The 21,457-nt window shown below is 34.1% G+C and overlaps 2 protein-coding genes across 2 annotated transcripts in view; one reads left to right on the forward strand and one right to left on the reverse strand.

Moving 5' to 3' along the window:
* IMMP2L (inner mitochondrial membrane peptidase subunit 2) overlaps positions 1 to 21,457 on the reverse strand; it is a 415,275-nt gene that overhangs the window by 226,639 nt on the left and 167,179 nt on the right. The window lies entirely within an intron of this gene.
* Positions 18,103 to 20,229, forward strand: LRRN3 (leucine rich repeat neuronal 3; the record flags this gene model as incomplete). The annotated part of the gene is made up of 1 exon (XM_082280791.1): positions 18,103 to 20,229. One exon carries the CDS (start codon positions 18,103 to 18,105, stop codon positions 20,227 to 20,229), a length of 2,127 nt encoding a protein of 708 aa, XP_082136917.1.

A 21,457-nucleotide genomic window follows, 5' to 3' on the forward strand; every position in this document is an offset into this window, starting at 1 on the left:
CTCTGTGGCCACTGGAGATCCACAGCCCCTGGTCCTAGAGACAGGCCTTTATCCAAGCAGTCTGCACAAGAACCAAGTCAGGACTCAAAATTTATAGTTTATAGGTCAATGTTAAGCATTTTTTCCCTTCTTCCAGTAATTTTTTTTTTCTGGTTTCTACATGAAAATATTTTTTAATAGAACAGAAGAAAATACTTGATTACATCCTGACTCCTCATTCCAAATAGATGATTTTTCCCATTAAGATAATAAAAATATTTCTAAATTTGTACTTGAAACAGAATAATCAAAAATTAAAAAGTCTTTGGATTTAAATAAGCATTTGTATGTTTGAATATTCTTCCTGCTAGCTATTTTCACAAGCTCTAACCAGTAAATGCTGCTCTGCCTGTTTTACTTATCTCTGCTGACTCCTTTTATATCATCACTTACCTGAAAAGAGTACAAAAGCCAAGGAATATCTTAGCAGAAGAAAATAAGCCCTATACCTTTTTTCCCATGGTCATCAAGGATGGGGATTTTGGCATGTAGCTAAAACTGCAAATTACAGCATTAGATTGACGAGCAAAACAAGAGCACATGTACAAGTCCTGAACAGGTTAGAAGTTTTGAACAGGTCTGGCAGCATCCTCTTGGATTGGAAGGGTAAACTAATAGAGGCTAATTCTGTATTTAGGCTTTGGGAAGCATTCAAACTAAAAGTTCCTCAGACATTACTGCTATGAGCATATGCTTCCCTTTGGATTCTTGTGATGCTTGGCTTAATCAAACTACAGAAACACAATAGCAGGGAACATATAAACAGACCTTTTTTGCATTCCCTTGGGACATAATATAGAGAAATCAATTGTAAATTAATTGGGGAAAATTTGTTTTGCATAGCATAGAGAGGAAAAACATTAATTTGGAATCATTTGCTTAATGGCAATTCTAATATGTTATGCATGTATTCAACCTAGTTTTTTATAGTGAAATGCAAAACAATTATCAAGGATGTAAATACCAATAAACTGTAATCTACACCTCTATTACAAGTAAAAGTAGAGTCAAAATAATAGATAACAATTTCTACCAAGAAATATTCAGATTAGTTATTTGAGTGCATCAAATCTTCCATCAGCTTATGAGAATTTATAACCATTTCACTACATTTAGGCACACTGGGTACAGATATGCAAAGCCACTCAACAGCACAGAGGTTTCATGTTGTACAGTCTATCTGTGTGTAAAGCATTCACGCCAGTGCTAGCTCTCCATATGTTACTTACTTTAGGTCTTATATAAACAATAACTGCTCTAAGTGAACTTTCAAGAGAAACAAATACTGAGCTATTAATGGTATAAGTCTAAAAATAATTCTCTTTATTTTTAAACAAAATCCTGCATGTGGTTTGTCTTAAATTGGTCTAGGTAAAACAGATAAACAGATAAACAGATAAAAGAGATAAACAGATAAAATAAGTATATTAAATATATGTGATAAAGGGACAGAAAGAATTTTTTTTTAAAGTCACTCTATGGTTAAATTCCCCAAGCACATCTTCGAGTGAAAGCACAAGCACATAAAGTAATAAAAGAAAAATATGTAAAAATAACCCCAAGTATTTTGCAGTTTATTGCCTTAATAAGTAAGCCACCTTAATTCGAGACTTACTGAATGTGAGATTCAATAAATGCCATTCTTGCTCTGATTAAATGTCAGGGCCATAGACTTGTTGTTTCAAAATCAGAAAGCAACAATTTTGTGTGTGTAATGAACCCTCCAGATGATTTGTCTGTGCAATACTTTTCTTATCAATGCAACTTCACAGTCAGTCCCTTAAACTAGGTTCTTTATTATTATATGCTTTGGTTTAATAAAAATTCATTTTTTTTTTAACACTAGAAACAAACTGATGCACAGTTGACCTGATTGTTGACTAGATCTCTGACAGAAGGCAGAGAGGAAAGAGCAGTCAGAAATCTTACTGCATATATGGAAAAAGAGTGGCTTGTGATGATTTTTGCTTTTCATACCATTAATGAGATTTGAGACCCCCTTATTGAAGTTCCTGTCCTCAAATCCACCATTTCCACAGCCAGAGGCATTGTAGGTCAATGTGGTTATCTCAGATAGATAAGGTTTTTGTGACTGTACAAGCCTAAGCCCCAGAGCCACTCTATGTCCATGTGGTTATCTCACAAAATAAAGCTCATCACCACACAATTCTACAATCTATGCCTAACCAGACACAATCGAACCCTCAGGAATTAATGGACTTTCTTAAGAAGCATAAAAAGCATCTCTCAGCAGAAAGAAAGAACTGTGCACTGGATCATTCTGTTCAAATTCCTTGCATTTAAGAATTCAATAAATAGTTTACAAGTAGTTCTAGAAGTATTCCTAGTATATTTAGAACTTATGTCTATAACATAGGAATACAAACATCGAAAAAATTGCTAAGATTTTTTGCAAAAGTTACAATGCATTCAGAATCCAGACATTCTGAATCATATTTGCTTTTTTTTTTCTGCTTTTCAAATTTTTTTTTGCAGGAATAAATCTGTGTTCACACAAAAAGCTGTGCAAAATGAATTCTGAGTCTATTACTTGAAATTGTTCAGCTGTAAAGCAAATTCTGGCTTGGATTCAACAAAGTTCATAAGCAACAGTTTATGAAAAGTCATTTACTTCGAAAGTACCTCCAACACAACGTATTACACAGAGGTAACAGTAAGCTCAGAATATCATATAACAAATATGAATTATTGTGTTTTTTCAAACTGGTTAAGTGGGAAAAAGTGGTGAAAAAAACATGCAGCTTACTACTGTAATCAAGAACTGGTAAATGAAATCTAGTACATATGACAGCACACTGCAGAAAGTAGGAAACATTGATAACCCAAACAGACATGGAGTTTGGCCTAGAATTTGAGATCTTTCAGATTATGTGTGACAAAAGCTGAGCTCTTGTAACAGGTTGATGGCATGGTAATTGCTGGTTTCATTCATCTCTTTTAGGCCTAAAGGATTGAGAAGTCTAATTCTTACCACATGGGTCCCCAAACAGCCATTAGAGAGACTTAGTCTGAGTGGAAAAAAAGCCCTCAAAGGACAAAGTAATGAGGGTTTTTTTGTTTATTTTTTTGATGAGTGCTAGAAATCAGTGCATAGAGAAGCATTAGATTTAAGTTAACATCAATTTGGTTTTACTTCCAATTCAGTTAATTTCCAAAGATGGTGACCAAGAGCATGGCAAAGTAAGAAAAAGAACCCCAACCTTTCTTCTTCTTTGCCCTCATCTCACTCTCCCATGTCTAGCAGACAAAACCTGTTTGTACCTATTCCCTTCAGAATAAATCAACATTTTAATTTAATAGTATTATGTTATCCCCTTAAATTGTGCTCACAATACTAGCCACCAAGGAAGCAGTTAACAAATTCCTTATCATTCCACAGCTATTTTACAAACATAAGGTGCAACTGAGATGGCCAAATTTTAAAAATAAAAATATTAAAATCATAGTTATTCTGAAGAGTTTGACAAATTTTCATACCAAATACATTTCTTTTAAATTCTGAATCTGGCTGGCAGGAAGACTATGAATATAATGAACGGTACATAGCAGCATCCTGCGAATTAGGATGTGAAAGGCTAGGAGACATGCACGGAGCTACTTTAAGTTGATTTCCAGTCAATAAGTATTCTGAATATTTTCCAGGCACAAAATTAAATGAGACCACAATTAACCTCAGCCAGATTCTGACATATGCCCATACTGCAGAATGCTCTGTCTGTATCCTCCTTTCCTGAGGACAGCTACTGAAATTTTATTTTTAACTCTACTGACAATGTCTAGTTTACGAAGAAATAGATGCAGTTCTGCAGCAAGTGTCAGTGCCCTCATGAATATTGGCATATCAGACAAAGTCACTGAAATCTGACACTAATCATTTTGAATATTAAAATTAAAAAAGGATGCATAATAAAGAGTATTACAGCAACTGTTGCTTTAGAAGTATGTTGCCTGATAGACCTGAAGAATTACCTGTATTTGTCTGGTATTGATTTGTAACCCTGCAAAATTCTTTCTAATAACACGCAGAATGGAAGCCTAACACGTGTAAACATTAAAATATCAAACTAGTATGGGTAGCCTCTGGAGCTAAGGATTTTTCTTCCAGTGAAACAAATTCTGTTTCATGCTGCTTAGCCATTATTATTTTTAAAAGAGAAAGCAATTAAAACCATAGCAAAAAATTCATCGAGAGCGACTTTCATAACAAAAGTATTACAGACCCAATAGCAGTAAGATAGGAATGAGCCTGTTCCAAAACAATCTGCCTAAACTAATTACCAAACTAATGAAGGCTAATCATTTCAAACTTTAATAACAGCTTGAAGAATATGCTATTTCACAATTAAGCAAATGAACCAGAAAGATTTTTTTCACTAGAATGTGCTGATTTATCTCTCCATTGGATTTCAAGGATCACATTTGTGTATAATCTACTACTTTATTTTTAGAGTAAAACAAAATAAATCAAAACAAACCTTCCCATTCATCAAAAATAGTGTGTTGTTTCTTTTACATTCTATTACAAGTTCAGAGGAGGGAAATGTTGCCTCCTTCTCCTTAACAGTTCTAGAAATTGAGTTCATATATAGGGAAGAAGTATTTGGGGATGCTAATAGGAGCATTTCTGCTTTAACGGAATAGAATTCTTACTTCTCTGACATAGGGCAGGTCTAATAACAATTGCTGAATGACTTAAAACCTGAAAGTAGCTTGGAAGACCAGAAAGACCAGAAAAAAAAAAAAATGAAACTTATCAAGACTTCTTAACTTTATCATTTCCTTGGTTATTAGTTTGGTAGCTACACAGTATTAAAATGAGATTATTTAGCCTAAGGAAAAGACAACTATGAATGCTTATCAATTAAGCATAGCAAATAGTTAGCCTTTTGATCCACAAACATTGAGCATTACCTATAACCAAAACATCCGTGGTACCATCTAATTTATTAGGTCATCATCCTGGACAGTCATGATAAGAAAAAGGATATATAATCCTTCCGGAGAAACATTAAAATGTTTTGCTAACTCTCAGCAAAACAACAATCGACTTCAAAGCATGAGTTCCCTTGACAAAAAAGGGTTTGGTAATAGATCAAGCTACTAAGAACACAACCTACTCAACGTTTTTGGATGGATGGTATGGATCACTGCACAACAATTTTCAAAGGAATACCAAGCCTTGCTTTATCTTTGTCAATATGCAATTGTAGTCTTCCATTTTTATTTCTTTCAAGCTAATTATAGGGGTTTGTAATTAAATATCTATGTCTCCACCTGCAGTAGAAATTCCATCTTTCATTAAAACATTAGGCTAGTGAATATTGGTTTTCTGTGTCCAGATGACTATAAACCACAAGGATATTAAAAAGAATTGAAACATTCTGACTCTGGAGAGAACACATCTCAATAAATCTTCAGTATTTTGTTCCAAGAAAGGTTTCTATCAAAAAAATGTTAAAAATGTTTTTTAAATTGACCCTTGAAAAATAAGTATTTTTAGAAAAAAGTCAACTGAACAGCAAAATTATTTGTATCTTATCAATTTTCATTCAATTATAATTTTTAACAGCAACCTGGGAATTATAATGAAAATAAAACCCAATTTTCAAGCCAAACATTTTTTTGGCCTTTAGGGTATTTTCCTTACTGCTTGAAATGCAAGTCCTAAAAGCCTGCTCCTGAAGGACTGCCAAACAAAGCTATTCCACCTCATAACTACTCAACTTTCTACTCATTACTTCTATAACTTTCAAATGCTATTTCATCTTCCGTGGACGTTGCTCACATTATTGCTCATGAATACCAAGAGACAGAAAAAAGCATTCTATCACCTTCAAAGGAATGTTTTCAGGACTTTTCAAGTTCTCAGCCATTCAGATGTGATGCTTTGCCTATTCATTTAATTACAGAATAATTTCAACCTTTAACCAACTGAAAATTACTGGATGGCACCAAAGATTCAGAATTACAATTTCAGAAATGCATCAGGATCATTCTCCAAAACCAGCAGTGGAAAGTAAACCTTATTGGTCATGGTTTGAAAAGATAGGAATTAGAAAACCCAGTGTTCTGCACTTCATTTTCCAAATCTGGAGTTACTTTCAAAATTTGTATTTCCCACATACAACAGGATACGATGATAAGGACAGTTTAAAGCATACTTAAACAAACCTAAGGAATGTTACTGGATTTTGATCTTCAAACTCTTTCCAAGTTTTATTTTCTTTGTATTAGGAATGTTAAAAGCAACTTAAGGTGACATTTCCTAGCTCATTAACAGAGGACACAAAGTCATTTGCAAGGAGACAGACAGGTGGTTTATAACTTCCATCATTATAATATCGAACAAGGTGACAACTATTGCCTGAAGGAAGGATAATTACAAGAGATGACTGCAAGAGAACTTAAACTATATATTCAGTTCACATGTATAAGAACTGGCAGAACAAAGCTGCACACCAAAGCTACATTATCCTCATATACCTGTTTATATTAACCATATTAACCCTCAATTCCCTTTTATTGGTATTGGTTTCTGTACTGCATCAGCTAACTCCATCAAGTGAATTATCTTCAAAGTATCTGCACTACCTGTTATGCACTACTACAACAAAGAAGACCGATTTACATTTTTCGAGAAACACCTCATCATCTTAATCTCTTTTTTGAGATGGTCAGTCAAATGCAATTGGGATGTTGTCTGCCCGGTTTTAACATACTAGCCAAGGAAGGAGGAGTTAAGAAGTAAATACACCCTTCCAAATATCAGGGAGTGTCCACCGCTTTAAAATCTTCCATGGTATGTGCATATTTTTCTTCTCAACTATAGCAACATATATAATTTTAAATACTGCAGATTGCATGTAGGATTAAACAAAAAAAAGAAAAAAAACCTCATCACATTCAGCGTTTATCTAGAGATTTTCTTTGTATTTTCTATGACTCTAAACCTTTACATAGGACACAAGTATTTTTCCATTATGTTTGCCTGTGATGTTTTCTCTATATATACTCTTAATTGCTTTTGATACATGGCAGTATGCATTTACAATTAGTTCCAGTTAGTTTTTATACATATTCCTAGTTAACTGGGGAGAACCATTTATTAATTCAACAAAAACCATCAGCAATTAATCTTCATATGGCCCTTCATAGTTGACATATTTTTCTAGAATTATGGTGCACATACAGGGAAAGATACAACTCCACATTTACTCAATAAATGTAACTACTCCTCATCTAGCTGTAAATTGTCACTGTACTAAAGATTTGTACAAATAACTAACAGCTCTTTCTACTCTGTTGTCCACAAAACTAAAACTGTTTTACAGAGGAAACAACCTTCATTTCCCTAGTTTTTTTCAGAAAATTTATTATAATTTTCCTCATACCAACTGATTCTGCCCTAATTCCAATTTATTGTATTGAACCTCAATGACCAGTACCATATACAGCACTACATGAGGATTCTTACTTGTAGCCAATAAGCTAACATGATTTTTGGCATCTGTTGGGTTTGTAATTTCTGTTTCACAGGCATTCTGGTGCCAGTGGTCCTCCTATGAGTAAGGAAATATACCGCGTCTTTCTCCTTACTTCTGATAATCACTCTGATGACTTCCAAATTTGAATCAGAAATTACTACTAGACCCTGAAAGCATAACTTGTCATTTTACATTGTTGAAATGTCACACTATTGCAAGATCTATCTTTACTCATTCAAGTTGTTTAACTGCTGAAAAAGACAACCATGCCATTGTCTGAAAGCATAAAGGCTGAAGTCAGGCTTAAAAAAAAAGTCTTAGAATAAAAATGCAGGCTGCTTTGATGCAACATTATCATTATGAGATTATGCCCAATCCATCTCTGGAAGGACAAACTGGAAGGACAGTTTGAAATGGTTTATCAGTCCCACTTTAATACATGTGATAAAAAAAGCTGTTTGTTCCATAATCACCACTAATAGGATCTTTTCAGTATCTTAATTCAAACTTGCCTTTTCTTCAGTCTGAAGAGCAATTATTCCATAGCAAGAGGCATTTCATTGCACAAATACATCTGTGCATCTCTATCATTCTGATCATAATGTGTATGAGGTAGTGTTCCTACCTGTCTCTATAGAAGCACCTACAGCAGATACGTCTATCCGAAGTCTTGCAATCGTAAGTAGGAATCACAACAAAATGCAAGAGAAATGCTGCATGTCAAGGAAAATCTAACACAAACTTCTGATTACAGTGATAGCAATCTGGTTGATTGGCATGAATCCTTGAACAGTAAATACCGGTCAAAATTCCCTGAAAGATCAGAACGTCAGATTTTGTGCTGATGTCAGGTTTGGCATCCAAAATTCAGAAAAGTGGTGTAAGGATGATAGATTCTAGAAAGCTAAGATGGAAATACAAAATCAAAATGAAAGTTTCATAATTGAAATAATCCTTTTCAATGTTAATGAGCCAAATCATCTAACATTAAGAAATTGAGTCAATCTTTCACTTCAGACAAAATTTAAAAGAATCTTTTAAAATAACAGGAAACACTAGAAGAGTTATACATTGAAATAAAGTGGGATAGGTGGATATTGTATCTACACATGCTGAAAACGTTTAAATAAATTTTCAATCTTGAAAGGAAATTAAAAACGCTAGAAAGAAAATTCAGTTAATGTTCCAGGAACTATAAGATTATTTTGCTGCAGTGACACACACTGGAAAAGGAATATGATATTTAACTGTAAGCACTGCTGTTTATCTATCTCGTATTTATCATCTTTCTTCTAGTCTTATTTTAAAAAGTAAATTTTGAGAAGATTATATCAGCATTTTAATATATTTATTTCTGGGGAAATAAGAAGTGTACCACAGTAATCATATAGTGTGGATTAGAGCAAATGAATGGGTCATAAAAGCCAAAAACCACCATAATTTTAGGTCTACATATAACATTAGATTTGCAAATCACAGGAAAAGAACCCTTAGCATGTAATATTATTAATGACATGCTCAGTTGAGCAAAAACTGTAATTTAAACGAAATACAAACCAAATACTTTCTGCAATCAAAAATGACAGTATCTCTATGAGTTTTTTTAATTTATGAGTATGCATAAATCACTCCAACTGTTATAAAACACAGCAGAAAAGAGAACTTTATTTCCTAATCTTTACAATAATATCCTGGTTTATGCATTGTCAGTTTTTGCATCCTGAAGTATTATTTTTTATCAATCCATTTCTCTATGCTGCTTCAAGCAAAAGAATTACAAAAACATTACCCATTTTTGTTGAACGATACATGGTGAACCTGGTTCCCCAGGTGGCTCAGAATGAAAGTAATCACCCAATACACTCACATTTATAAGGCTAAAGCAAGTCACCCTAATTTGGTAGGAATATTCATGACATAATAAATATCTCATCCACTACTGGCACTGCAATAATAAACCTTTTTTGGTTTTTAGTTTCTGCTTAATCTAATGGTAAGCAATAAATGTTTTCCCTACATGGATCTCAAACCAAATTTCATGTAATATGTTCTAAGTATGCATCAATTACTGGCTGTGATTGTAGCAGAATGCTCCTGATATAACTGCATTCATTAAACCCATTTATATCTTTGGATTATTATAGTTGATATTCAATAGAGTGTACAATGGACATAATTTTTGTTTAAATTATTGTAAGAGCATTTACCTTGATGTGAACAAGTCCCAAACAAACCATAATTCACTAAATATTAAGAGCCTGCTATCAAAGACTGAGAATTTAAAGTAATGGAAAATATTATGTGGTAAGTCTAGCCATTACTTCCTTCTGTCTTTATTACAGATATCTGAACACACCTATCTCTATGGTTTAGACATATTTAATATTTACATCTTAAGAGCCCCAGAGGAAAAACATATGCAGATTTTGCCAGTAGCTTTGCTGGATCTTGGCTAGGCTTTTTACTAGTCAAATGTACTACAGACTTGCAGAATCTGTACGGTAGCTTTCTAGAAAATCAAGCCAAAACTAGTCCGAAATCTTTAGTTCTGGCCATCTGCTAGAAGCATCTGGTAGCTGGGTACATGCACCCACATCCAGAACGTGACTGCTCTCTTGCCAACTATGTGCCTAGGTAACTGCCAATATGTGCTTCCCCACTGCTAACATGACAACTGTCAAAAAGAATCTGAACATGTACGAATAAATCTAAATTAAACTAACATATTACTTTCCTAAGTTACAGCCATTATTTTTGTACATAATTGCTTGATAATGGCAATGATACAAAAGTCGCATGGTGAAATCTGTCTAAGGCTAAGAACTATAACAAGGATACAAAGGATCTAAGTATTTTGAAGAGTTATTGGTAACATTTTAGTCTAAGTGTTTTCTCTGACAACTAGAAAATAAATATGTAATACTAGCAATGTGTTACATCTTTATAAAAAAAACAGAATTGTACATGAAATATCTGATTTAAGAAGAAGAAATAAAATAAAAATCAGTTCTGGTTCTTTTTAAAGTTTCTTCTTCTTTGTCCAAGTACATAAAATTATATGTAGTTTAATGGACACGCATTGAATACATTGCAAGAGGATTTGGAAAGCCATACTACAAATTAGAATATAAATGACAGGTCAAAAATACAAATGGTAAAGAAATGTGTGGCTTCCACTGAAATTCATTCTCTTGTCATATAATTTTCTAAAATCTCTGCTCACTAAAAAAAACCAATAAAAATTATTTTGTGCACTTTATATTAAGAGAAGTAAAAAATAGGTGGTAACTGTAATTACTGAAATGATTAATTCCTTTGTGAGATCAAAGTAACTTTTTGTCATCTTTTGCTGTGACATTTGTGAAAAGGAGAGATGTATTCAATGGCTAGGTAGCATATGATTAAAAGTTGAAAGTACATGAGAGACAGAACAATAGAAGGAAAATCTGAAATCAAAGACTAGAAAAGTAATGCATGATCATGATAGTAAACTACTAGACTATGGCTAAAGGAGAAGAATAAACCCAAGAATATTCGGAAATTGCCACAGTGACTTTTTTTTTCACTCTGTCTGAATCATCAGTTGTCCCTTTTCTTGCATTTAATATTTAAGCTCCATGTAGTAAAGATTGCAGTTTTGTTTAGCAGCAAGTGAACACACAAGGTGGTGTGGTCCTGGAACCACTGCTTTAGTTCCAATGCACAATGATGCTGCCGACACCATATTAATAATGGTAACAAAAATACTATTTCTATTAAGCTTTTTAACTTTGATTGACAAACATCTTACTGCACATACAGGTACTCCCAAAGTTGTCCGCTGTCCCATGGTCAGTGATGGTAATCCCATTTGAAATAGCCTAGCAAACATCCTAATATTTTTCCATCCTCCATTTTTTAAAAAATGTTTTACTAAATGTTCATTTATATCCATTGAAAAGTTATTCTAGAATAGCATATACAATAAATTAATATATATGTATATTCTCTTGGATTCCATTTAAATTTTTGCTTTCATCACATCTATTTTGAATACTGTACTTTCCAAGTGGTAAGATTTAATATATTGCAATATTTTTCAAAATACTGGAATGTAATTTTTGATTGATACAGGAATGAGAACTATAGTAAGATCTTAATGAATTGTATGTGGTAATAATTCCTCTGATATCTGCTAAATGCCACTAAAAGACAGTAAACAAGAACATTAGAATAGTAAGGTGGACTCAATTACTGAGAGAGAAAGGTTAAATCTCATGCTAATCTAGCTGATCATAATGTTTTTCTCACTCTATCTGTATTTGTAGATTAAAGTAACCTCAAATCACACAATGTCCATTGATATAAAGAATTTTCATGATTTATAAAACCTTGTCATTCTTGTAATGATCTAAGGTATGAGAACATGTCCTGTTTTACAGACATATTAAACATTGTAAGATTGTGGCTTTCCCTCAGGCAAATTTATTCCACTTAAGGAAAAAAATTTAAAGGATGTGTAACAATTTCACAAAACAAATATAAACACACATGCTGAAATAGTTATTCAGATAGTTCCAATTGCTTCTAGGGTCGAATACCAGCTTTTCCATTTCTTTTACATCTTGCATGTAATGCTCTTCAGGGCCAGCCTGAAGTTCTAAATATCAATCATTAGAAAAAAACTAAAGTAGATTTCCAAAATTAGTCAAGGTTCCAACAGAGAGGCCTAGCCATATTTTTCACAAATGTCCAGATATTTCAGGTACTCACTTTGGAGATTTTCAACCTAAGACATTTTACACTCTCAGTAACCCAAGTTGAACACCTCAGAAACACAAAATTTCTAGAAAATCCTCATTTGTCTTTCAATGTGAGGCTACATCTTAGCTATATGTAGGAATATAAAACACTAAGTCCATATTACAGTGAACTGTTAATTTGTATTTGTAACGAAAAACAGAATGAAACTCTTTGCTCCAGGGAGTGGAATGAAAGCAAGACTGCATATGCTAGCACTTCCATTTTTACATTGCCTATATAATTTTCAGCAACCCTATCAGACCAGCTAGTACAGCTTACTTCTATAAATATTACTTTAGACCAATTCTGTTATGAAAATCTATTATATCTATTATGTTACATTTTTGTGCTTTAATGAAATATGTCAAATATATAAGATGGTGCATCTTTTTATTTATTGTGCTGTAACAAAAAATTTCCCAAGGAAGCACTTTTTTTGTTTGTTTTGACCATGGAACAAACACGGAAAAAATGCCTTATAAAATTATCAGAAAGATATTAAATGTTCAAACTTCAGTCAGTATATTTCCATAACCAACACTTCGAAAACCCCAAAACACCCCTAGGTGCTGTAACTAAAATCAAGTAAGTTATGAAATGTCTCATGCCCAATTTTTGGTTAGTGACATTTCCAGATTTCTGTCCATAGAACTGATCAAAGTGGTTATAATGACAAGAATTGAGAAGTGCTCTTTCCGTTGATGTGTTTGAAAGGTAGCTTTGTATGAACAGCTGTGTTTTCAAAATGCTTGCCACCTCTAAATTGGTCCTTGTGAAGTGCACTGTTTACCTTATTGCCAGCAGGGCACATTGCACTGTAACTGCTGCATTTTTAGTTTTTATCACTGTCTCTCTAACTGCTGAAGTGGAAAAGAACGATTGCCAAAACCTGACGTGTTTCTTTTCCTTTCTGCCCACTCTGACATGGTTCTTAGCTGTCTGTTGCTCCAGTGATGAGAAATGTTGCTCAGTTTATTCATTCACTGAATGTCTTTTCCAGCTCAAATAATGGTGATACCCTCTCGTAAACCAAGTCTCCAGCTGTCAATAGCAGTAAATGAAAGAAACCTAATTAAGACATACCAATCATTGTTTACACAAGAAATAATTATGCTGCAAAAAGTCACACACATCAGGGTGCATTTTTCTAAAAGCAAGAGATGGTACCTTAAAAGCAAGAAATACACCATGTTTAGTAAGACATCAAGTCTTAAATGGGTGGCAACAGGGATGGACCTCCAGAAAAAAATAAATACTCTGTTCACAGAGATATATATTTTAGTTTTAGTACATAAGTTATAAGTACATGAAAACTATAACACAAGTGCTGAAGTACTAATAAGGAATACTAATTTATTAGATACAGATTCTATTTAGCCTTTTTATTTGCAGACATTAGGAAGCAAACAATTGCATCTGGATGAGGAAATTCAAGTACAATCAGAGTGCACACAAAGATTTATAAATGCAGCTGGGTAAAGAATTACATCAAAGCCTCCAAAACTATGATGCACAGTTCTTCCTGCTGCTTGTGTGAAAACATCTATCCCACACCTCCGCTTACTGGCGATAATCAGCTGTGGAGCCTTACCTCTACAAGCTTCTCTACTGTGAGAAATCATAGGTACAAGTTCTAAGAATCACTTGCATCACATCAATAATCTTGAGAGGTCACCAAAATCCACTAACAAAGAGTTAATGATGACATACTTGCATTATTTGAAAGATGTTCTTTCTTAAAACAAGAAAGAAAATGGTTTCTGTGCACAGAAACCTTCGTGTATGTAAATCTCAGTTACTTTAAAAACTACTCAAAGAAACAGAACAAACACCTTTCAGGTTCTCGCTGTCCTTCTTATTAGTACCTTTAATACTCGACATTCAATATAAAAAATTTTCACATGAAACTCTAGATGGTTCAAAGCACTCAGCTTTAAAGCTCCAGAACACATTAATAAAAACTCTGAAAATCATTGCTAGCAAGAGCATTTACATTCAATTTTTATTTAGTATTATCAGTATATATTTACTATTACTAGTACATTAATGAAGAAAAGAATCAATGCATTCCAAAAGTGTAAAGTAACACAAAGTTAAATGCTTATTTTCCAACACAAACACTTACCTCTGTGACACCACATTCTTCAAGGAAACTGAACTTTGGATACAGTTCATGCTGCTGAGTGCAGTTTACATGAGGTTTATTTTGTTACAGTGAATGAGAGCTCACTTTTTATTTTAAAATTATTTGAAGACATCTCGAGGTCGGAAATTAGTTACATACACACAGAAACACGCACGTAATCAATGCAACCAGTTAAGCACTTATGCTGTGTAAATTGATTCTGGGCTTTGACTGCTTCAAGTGGGACTGGAAAACTTCCGTCAGCAATACGTTTTCTCATATTCTTAGTCAAGATGTAAATTGGAGCCACACTATAGTACTATCATAAACAAAAGAGAAAAAAAAATGTTTGCCACTCAAAGCATCATATACAATTTTTGCTGTTGTAATGTATCACTTTTTTATGTACTCTGTCATGTGAAAAGCACTACTGTCATATAATTTAGTTTTACGTTGTCCTGCCAGAAGCAGATGATCCTTATGGATCCCTTCCAGCTTGACATATTCTATTCTATGATTGTATGACCTCATAAGCCACCATGGATGTCCATTCTACTCCAGAAACATTCTTTTATTCCACACCTTGAATGACAGTTAAAAGCAAATAATTCTTATATAAAACAATACAAATATGCCACTATTTAAACAAAAAATGTTTCTCAATTGAAACAGTGCATTCTGGAATGATGGCTGCAGGATGGAAGTGTCAAAATTATTCTACAATCTGTTATTCAAGCTATTCAACCTCAGTGAATATTTTACACAAGACAGAAGCACTTTAACCAAAGAAATAAGAGAGATTCATGCTAGAACACCATATGAACTTGAGCTGGTGACTTACTAGCTAAAGAATTCACCAGAAAGAGAAAGGACATCAGACTAAATCATACCGAAGCGGAATTTCAGCCTGGATCTCAGCTCTTCTTTTTTTGCTGCCTTTTTCAGAAAGCCTATCTAATATATTTGACACAGAAATATCAACCGGTGCCCTTACTTTTGGTTCGAGAATCCCATAGAAACTAAAATATAAAATCAGGAGTATAAACACAAATACAGGAGTATGTTGGTTCAAACGTGCTTTATATACTTTAAATGGTATGGCCTCTCAGGTGCCTGGGACACACATGAAAACTCCACCTTGGTCCATATTTTATGTTTCACAGTGGCCAACAGCAAATTTCCAGGGAGGAACAGAAAAACAGGCCAGAATACTTTCAGAAGTATCTCTACTGAGCAAAAGTCCCAGAGCATCATAGTGAGATCAAAAGGCAGTAGCAGTCTGTTGAATCTCAATTAATCTCCAGTAGCAGTCTGTTTAATCTCAATTAATTCACAATTCAGTTAAGATTTTCAATGATCTTTCAATTATTTGAAGCATAAATTTTGTATTTGTCAAGCTACAAATACATTTTTAGTATACAATCCAAACGAAAATACAGTAGTCAGTGCGAAATGTGCTTCAAGAACATGTATCAAGAACATGACAAAAAAATTCTCCCCCATGTGGCCATCCACTTTTCTCCCTACATAAGAAATTACATCTGTGCATTTGGTATAGAATGATTTCTACTAAGATCTTTGGTAAATGTGACAGTACTCCACACAGGGGTATCACCTTGCCTCTTGGTGGCAAAATTAAGAGCAAGTTGCAGGCATTAACTTTTCAACACAAACCTTTATTTTTCTGCAAGCCTCAAGTTCATCTCATTTCCCAGAGGAAAGGAACAGATCACATTTTTACTAGTATGTCCTAGTATTTAAGTATAAACTGGGCCATGTGCATAGAAACATACTATTGATCCCCAAAACAGCAGCATGTTTTCGGTATGTTTATCTCACACATTGTCTGCTCAGTCTATTAATAAACCTACATGTTAAAATAAAGTATTAAATGTCCCTAAATGTACCTAACACAAAGAACAGCCTCAAAGACTTTCCAAATGTACTTCAAATTGGCCCAATGCTTATATTACTTTACATAGTCCAACACCTTTCCTCTGAACTGTTATGGAATGCATAGGTGGTCAGTATGCCAAATTCTCCTGGGCGTGGAAAGGATACCTAAAGTCCAAACCCTTGACACTTGACTTTTGCAATTCTGCCTATCTATACCAGCAAACCCTTAAAATTTATTTATCAATGTCAATTAAGCATTGATCTTATGGTTTGTAAACAATGTCACTGTGAATTTTAACACTAAAGGCAAGGGGAGAAAGGGTATAAATGTGTATTGCAAAACAGTCTTCAGAAACAAAGCCTGGGTGAAGTAAGTCTATATTCTGAAGTAAATTAAGCAGTTAATGTGTACTACTTTCTATAAGAAAACACAGAAGCTTTTGTATTGCATGCATTGGAACAAAATGTACACTCAAAGTTGGATTTATTTTACTCCACAAAAAGAAAGTACATACCAAAAATCTGGGAAGCACATATTTGATGCCACAAGATGCTAAGGTTTCAGTCTTAACTATAATTTGGGACCTGAAGGCAGTCTGCAAACTTCAGATTCTTGCAGAGCTACAGAGCAAAGAAGCAATTGCTAGTGTAATTTTTTTTCCTTATCACTCTGAAGACACTTTTCTGCTAATATTCCTTGCAATTGAGGTTATTGAAGCCAGAATAAGAAAGCCACTGATTAGCCCGAATTTGCCAAGATGACAAGCTATTTATTATAAGGTACTTATTTCTTTCTAAATAGCACTTTAAAGAAAAGAAAAAAAGTTTTCTTTCCAAGCAGCAGCTACAAAAAGAATTAAAAATTATAAAACCTGTGGATTTTCAATTTCATATATTTCTGTATAATTATCTCACAGGCTTGCCTAAGCATGTCATTAGGAATGTGTATTAATCCAACCATTCCATTTCCCTTTGATTATACATAAATTACACTCTTTATAACTATAAACTTCATGTAAAAAAGTTAAATATTCATGCCCTGTAGGATTTTGCTCAGTGTTTACATTTTAAAAGCCAACAGACCTTGGTCTGCTTTTAGTAATAACTGAAAGAAAAAAAATAATATTTTAAAGGAGGATAAAAAAATCTCACAGATATATTTTGCTTTATCTCCATCTTTCTGTTGAACAATGCGCCACTGGATGTATGACAAGCTACAAGTCTAAAGACATATTACTATATTAACTTAATTTATGCTATCTGGATACCACTATAATACTCCAGACACCACAGTCATTTTCTTTTCTTACTTGCAATAATTAACAGTAGAGAGTAAAAGATGGCTAAATTAATTTATAACTTTACAGTTTCTTATACTAATTATTTCCTCTTCTTGTATTTTAGGTCATCCTGTCATTCCTGCAAACACTAATCAATCATGGGATTTGAAGTTAATACTACTAAGTAAATGAATTGTTTAATCTCCTATGACCATCTATACATACTTCATCTTCACAAAGCTCATCAATTTTATGTCATCAAGGACAAAGTGACCTTCATTTCCACAAAATGCTTCTTACTACTGGACAAGTTGGTTACATATATATCACTTATCCTCAGGAAGGAAGTCCTTCATGATTGTCATTTGATAAATGCAAGTTTGTGCTTTATTAATTGACCAGGTCATATTGAATTCCAAGACCATAATTGTGGAATACTAAAGGGTCTGCTACTTTCTTGAACATCTGAGCTAAGATGAAGGACCTGCAACTCAAAATTAATTTACTGCTTGGTCTAGTTACCACTGCTCTACTACAAGCTGTAGGAAGAAAAGCAGAGTGCCCGGAGTCATGTATATGTGAAATCAGACCATGGTTCACCCCCAGGTCTGTCTACATGGAAGCTCCAACCGTGGACTGTAATGATTTAGGCCTTTTTCATTTTCCAGCCACACTGCCTGCTGATACACAAGTTCTACTTCTACAAACTAATAATATTGCAAAAATTGAACACTCAGTAGACTTCCCAGTGAACTTAACTGGCCTAGATTTATCCCAGAACAATTTATCCTCAGTGACCAGTATTAATCTTAGAAAGATACCACAGTTGCTTTCAGTGTACCTTGAAGAAAACAAACTTACTGAACTCCCTGAAGAATGTCTCTCTGGACTCAACAATTTACAGGAGCTTTATATTAATCATAATCTGCTTTCTGTGATTGCACCAGGAGCTTTCATAGGCCTCAATAATCTTCTCAGACTTCATCTCAATTCAAATGGTCTGCAAGTGATCAACAGAAAGTGGTTTGAAGCTACTCCTAATCTTGAAATTCTCATGATTGGAGAAAACCCAATAATCAGAATTGAAGACATGAACTTCAAGCCTCTTAGCAATCTGCGCAGCCTAGTTTTAGCAGGTATAAATCTCACTGAAATACCAGATAATGCTTTGGCTGGCCTTGACAACTTAGAAAGCATTTCTTTTTATGACAACAGACTTGTTAGAGTGCCCCACATCGCTCTTCAAAAGGCTACAAATCTTAAATTTCTGGATCTAAATAAGAATCCCATTAATAGAATACGACGAGGAGATTTTAGCAATATGCTGCACCTAAAGGAGTTAGGAATTAATAACATGCCTGAACTGATTTCTATAGATAGTCTTGCTGTTGATAATTTGCCAGATTTAAGAAAAATAGAAGCAACCAATAACCCCAGATTATCATACATTCACCCCAATGCATTCTACAGACTTCCCAAGCTGGAATCCCTCATGCTCAACAGCAATGCGCTGAGTGCCCTGTACCGCAGTACAGTGGAATCCCTGCCTAACCTCAAAGAAGTCAGTATACACAGCAATCCCATTAGGTGTGACTGCGTCATCCGCTGGATTAACATGAATAAAACAAACATTCGTTTCATGGAGCCGGAGTCCCTGTTTTGTGTAGACCCTCCTGAATTCCAAGGTCAGAATGTGAGACAGATACACTTTCGGGAAATGATGGAAATCTGTCTTCCCTTGATAGCTCCTGAAAGTTTTCCATCTACGCTGGATTTAAAAGCTGGCAGCCATATTTCTTTACACTGCAGAGCAACAGCAGAACCAGAACCTGAAATCTACTGGATAACACCATCAGGACACAAACTTTTGCCTAATACTATCTCTGATAAGTACTACATTCATTCTGAAGGAACATTAGACATCAGTGATGTAACACAAAGAGAAAGCGGCTTATACACATGTATAGCAACAAATTTAGTTGGGGCAGACCTAAAGTCAGTCATGATTAAAGTGGACGGCTCTTTCCCTCAGGAACACAATGAATCTTTAAATATTACAATAAAAGACATAAAATCTAATTCTGTTTTGGTTTCATGGAAAACAAGTTCTAAAATTCTGAAGTCCAGTGTCAGATGGACAGCCTTTCTGAAAGCCGAAGACTCCCGGGCTGCACAGAGTGCTCGAATACCATCTGATATAAAGGTATATAATCTTACACATCTAAATCCATCAACTGAATACAGAATTTGTATAGACATTCCCACTATCTACTCACAGAACAGGAAACAATGTGTCAATGTAACCACAAAAGGACTGGACTTGGAAGTGAAAGGCTATGAAAAGAACAACGTTATAGGATTCCTTGCCTGCCTTGGTGCTCTTTTGGGAATCATCTCTGTGATATATCTCTACAGATGCATCTCTCAAGATATGAACTATGGCACTGGACACAGCTATCTAAGGAATTACCTGAAGAAACAACCCTTTTCCCTCAATGAGCTTTATCCTCCTCTAATCACTCTTTGGGACATGGGCAAAGAAAAAAGCACAGCAATGGAAGTAAAAGCAACTGTAATAGGTGTACCAACAAATATGTCATAAATATGTCAGTATATCACCTAATTTCTGAAATAAAAAGCACATGACTGTATTTGTGCTGAATAAAAAGGCAACAAGAAAAAGTATTTCTCTTAGGAACTAGATGCCTGGACTTTGCTGCTGCCAACAAATGGAATATATATGACTCAGTATAAGAGAAGAATTTTAATTAACTGGCTTCTAAGGGTATTCTACCAACCAAATAAAATTAACTTCATATTCTAGAACTTTCATGGGACTTTTAAGTCTGGAATACAGTGGAAGTAGCCAAGAACATTTTCTGTATTTTTTTTTAAATTATTATATAAAAGTAGTGGAACTGAGCAATACCTCCTCCTGTGCTGTATTACACAAAATAGCCACGAGTTTTTGCAGTGAACAGATATACTAGGATTGACATATGGTGTAATGAAATGGACAAATTCTGTAGAGTAGACACAGTGAGTATGTGAGTTTTTTTAATGAGAAAATACATTTTTGATTAAAATCAAAATACTTTTTGTCTTGTTTGTTTCTAAAAAACGTACCCCACCATTCTGGGAGTTCTTGTCTGACAATAAACAAACGCATTCCAACGTCTGATAAAATATCTCTTTACATAGTCTCCTATTAAAATGCTAATCTGAGCACAAAGAATATTTTTGCTGATTTTAGGTTGTATAAGTTTCTAACAGAAACATAAGTTTAGTCATAGTTTTTTATCAAATTTTATTTACTCTAAGAACATTTTAAAGGCAAAGGGGAAGTTGGAGATGAGTCCACTTAAACCCATTTTAATTAGATTTCATCATGGATATTGGTTAATAAGTAGTTCTTTGATGCTTTTATTATATACACTTTTAGTATCTATGTGAAACACTTCTGTTCTCTTAGCAACATGTGAGCCTGCAGATCTTTATTTCATTATATCTGTACTACATAGTTTTATTACTAGACAGAAATATCTCTTCTAGAATACATGGCACTTCTTTCCATGGAAGTACTGTGAACCACCATCCATATAAACATAACATATTTAATTTCTACACAGAAACATCTCCATGATATTATCCATTTTCCATGACCAAAGACATTTTTCATGTTACAATCTCCACAGAAGCTACAGATGAGCAGTGGAATTCTTGTGTAGCTGTGTATAAAAAGGGACAGCTGTTCCTTCTATAGATATCCTACATAAGCCTGAAGTCCTTAGGAAGCAATAAATCCATCTTGTAGCTTTAATAGTGTAGTG

Source organism: Coloeus monedula (genome assembly GCF_965178545.1).
Source record: "Coloeus monedula genome assembly, chromosome: 4".
NCBI classification, from domain to species: Eukaryota; Metazoa; Chordata; class Aves; order Passeriformes; family Corvidae; genus Coloeus; species Coloeus monedula.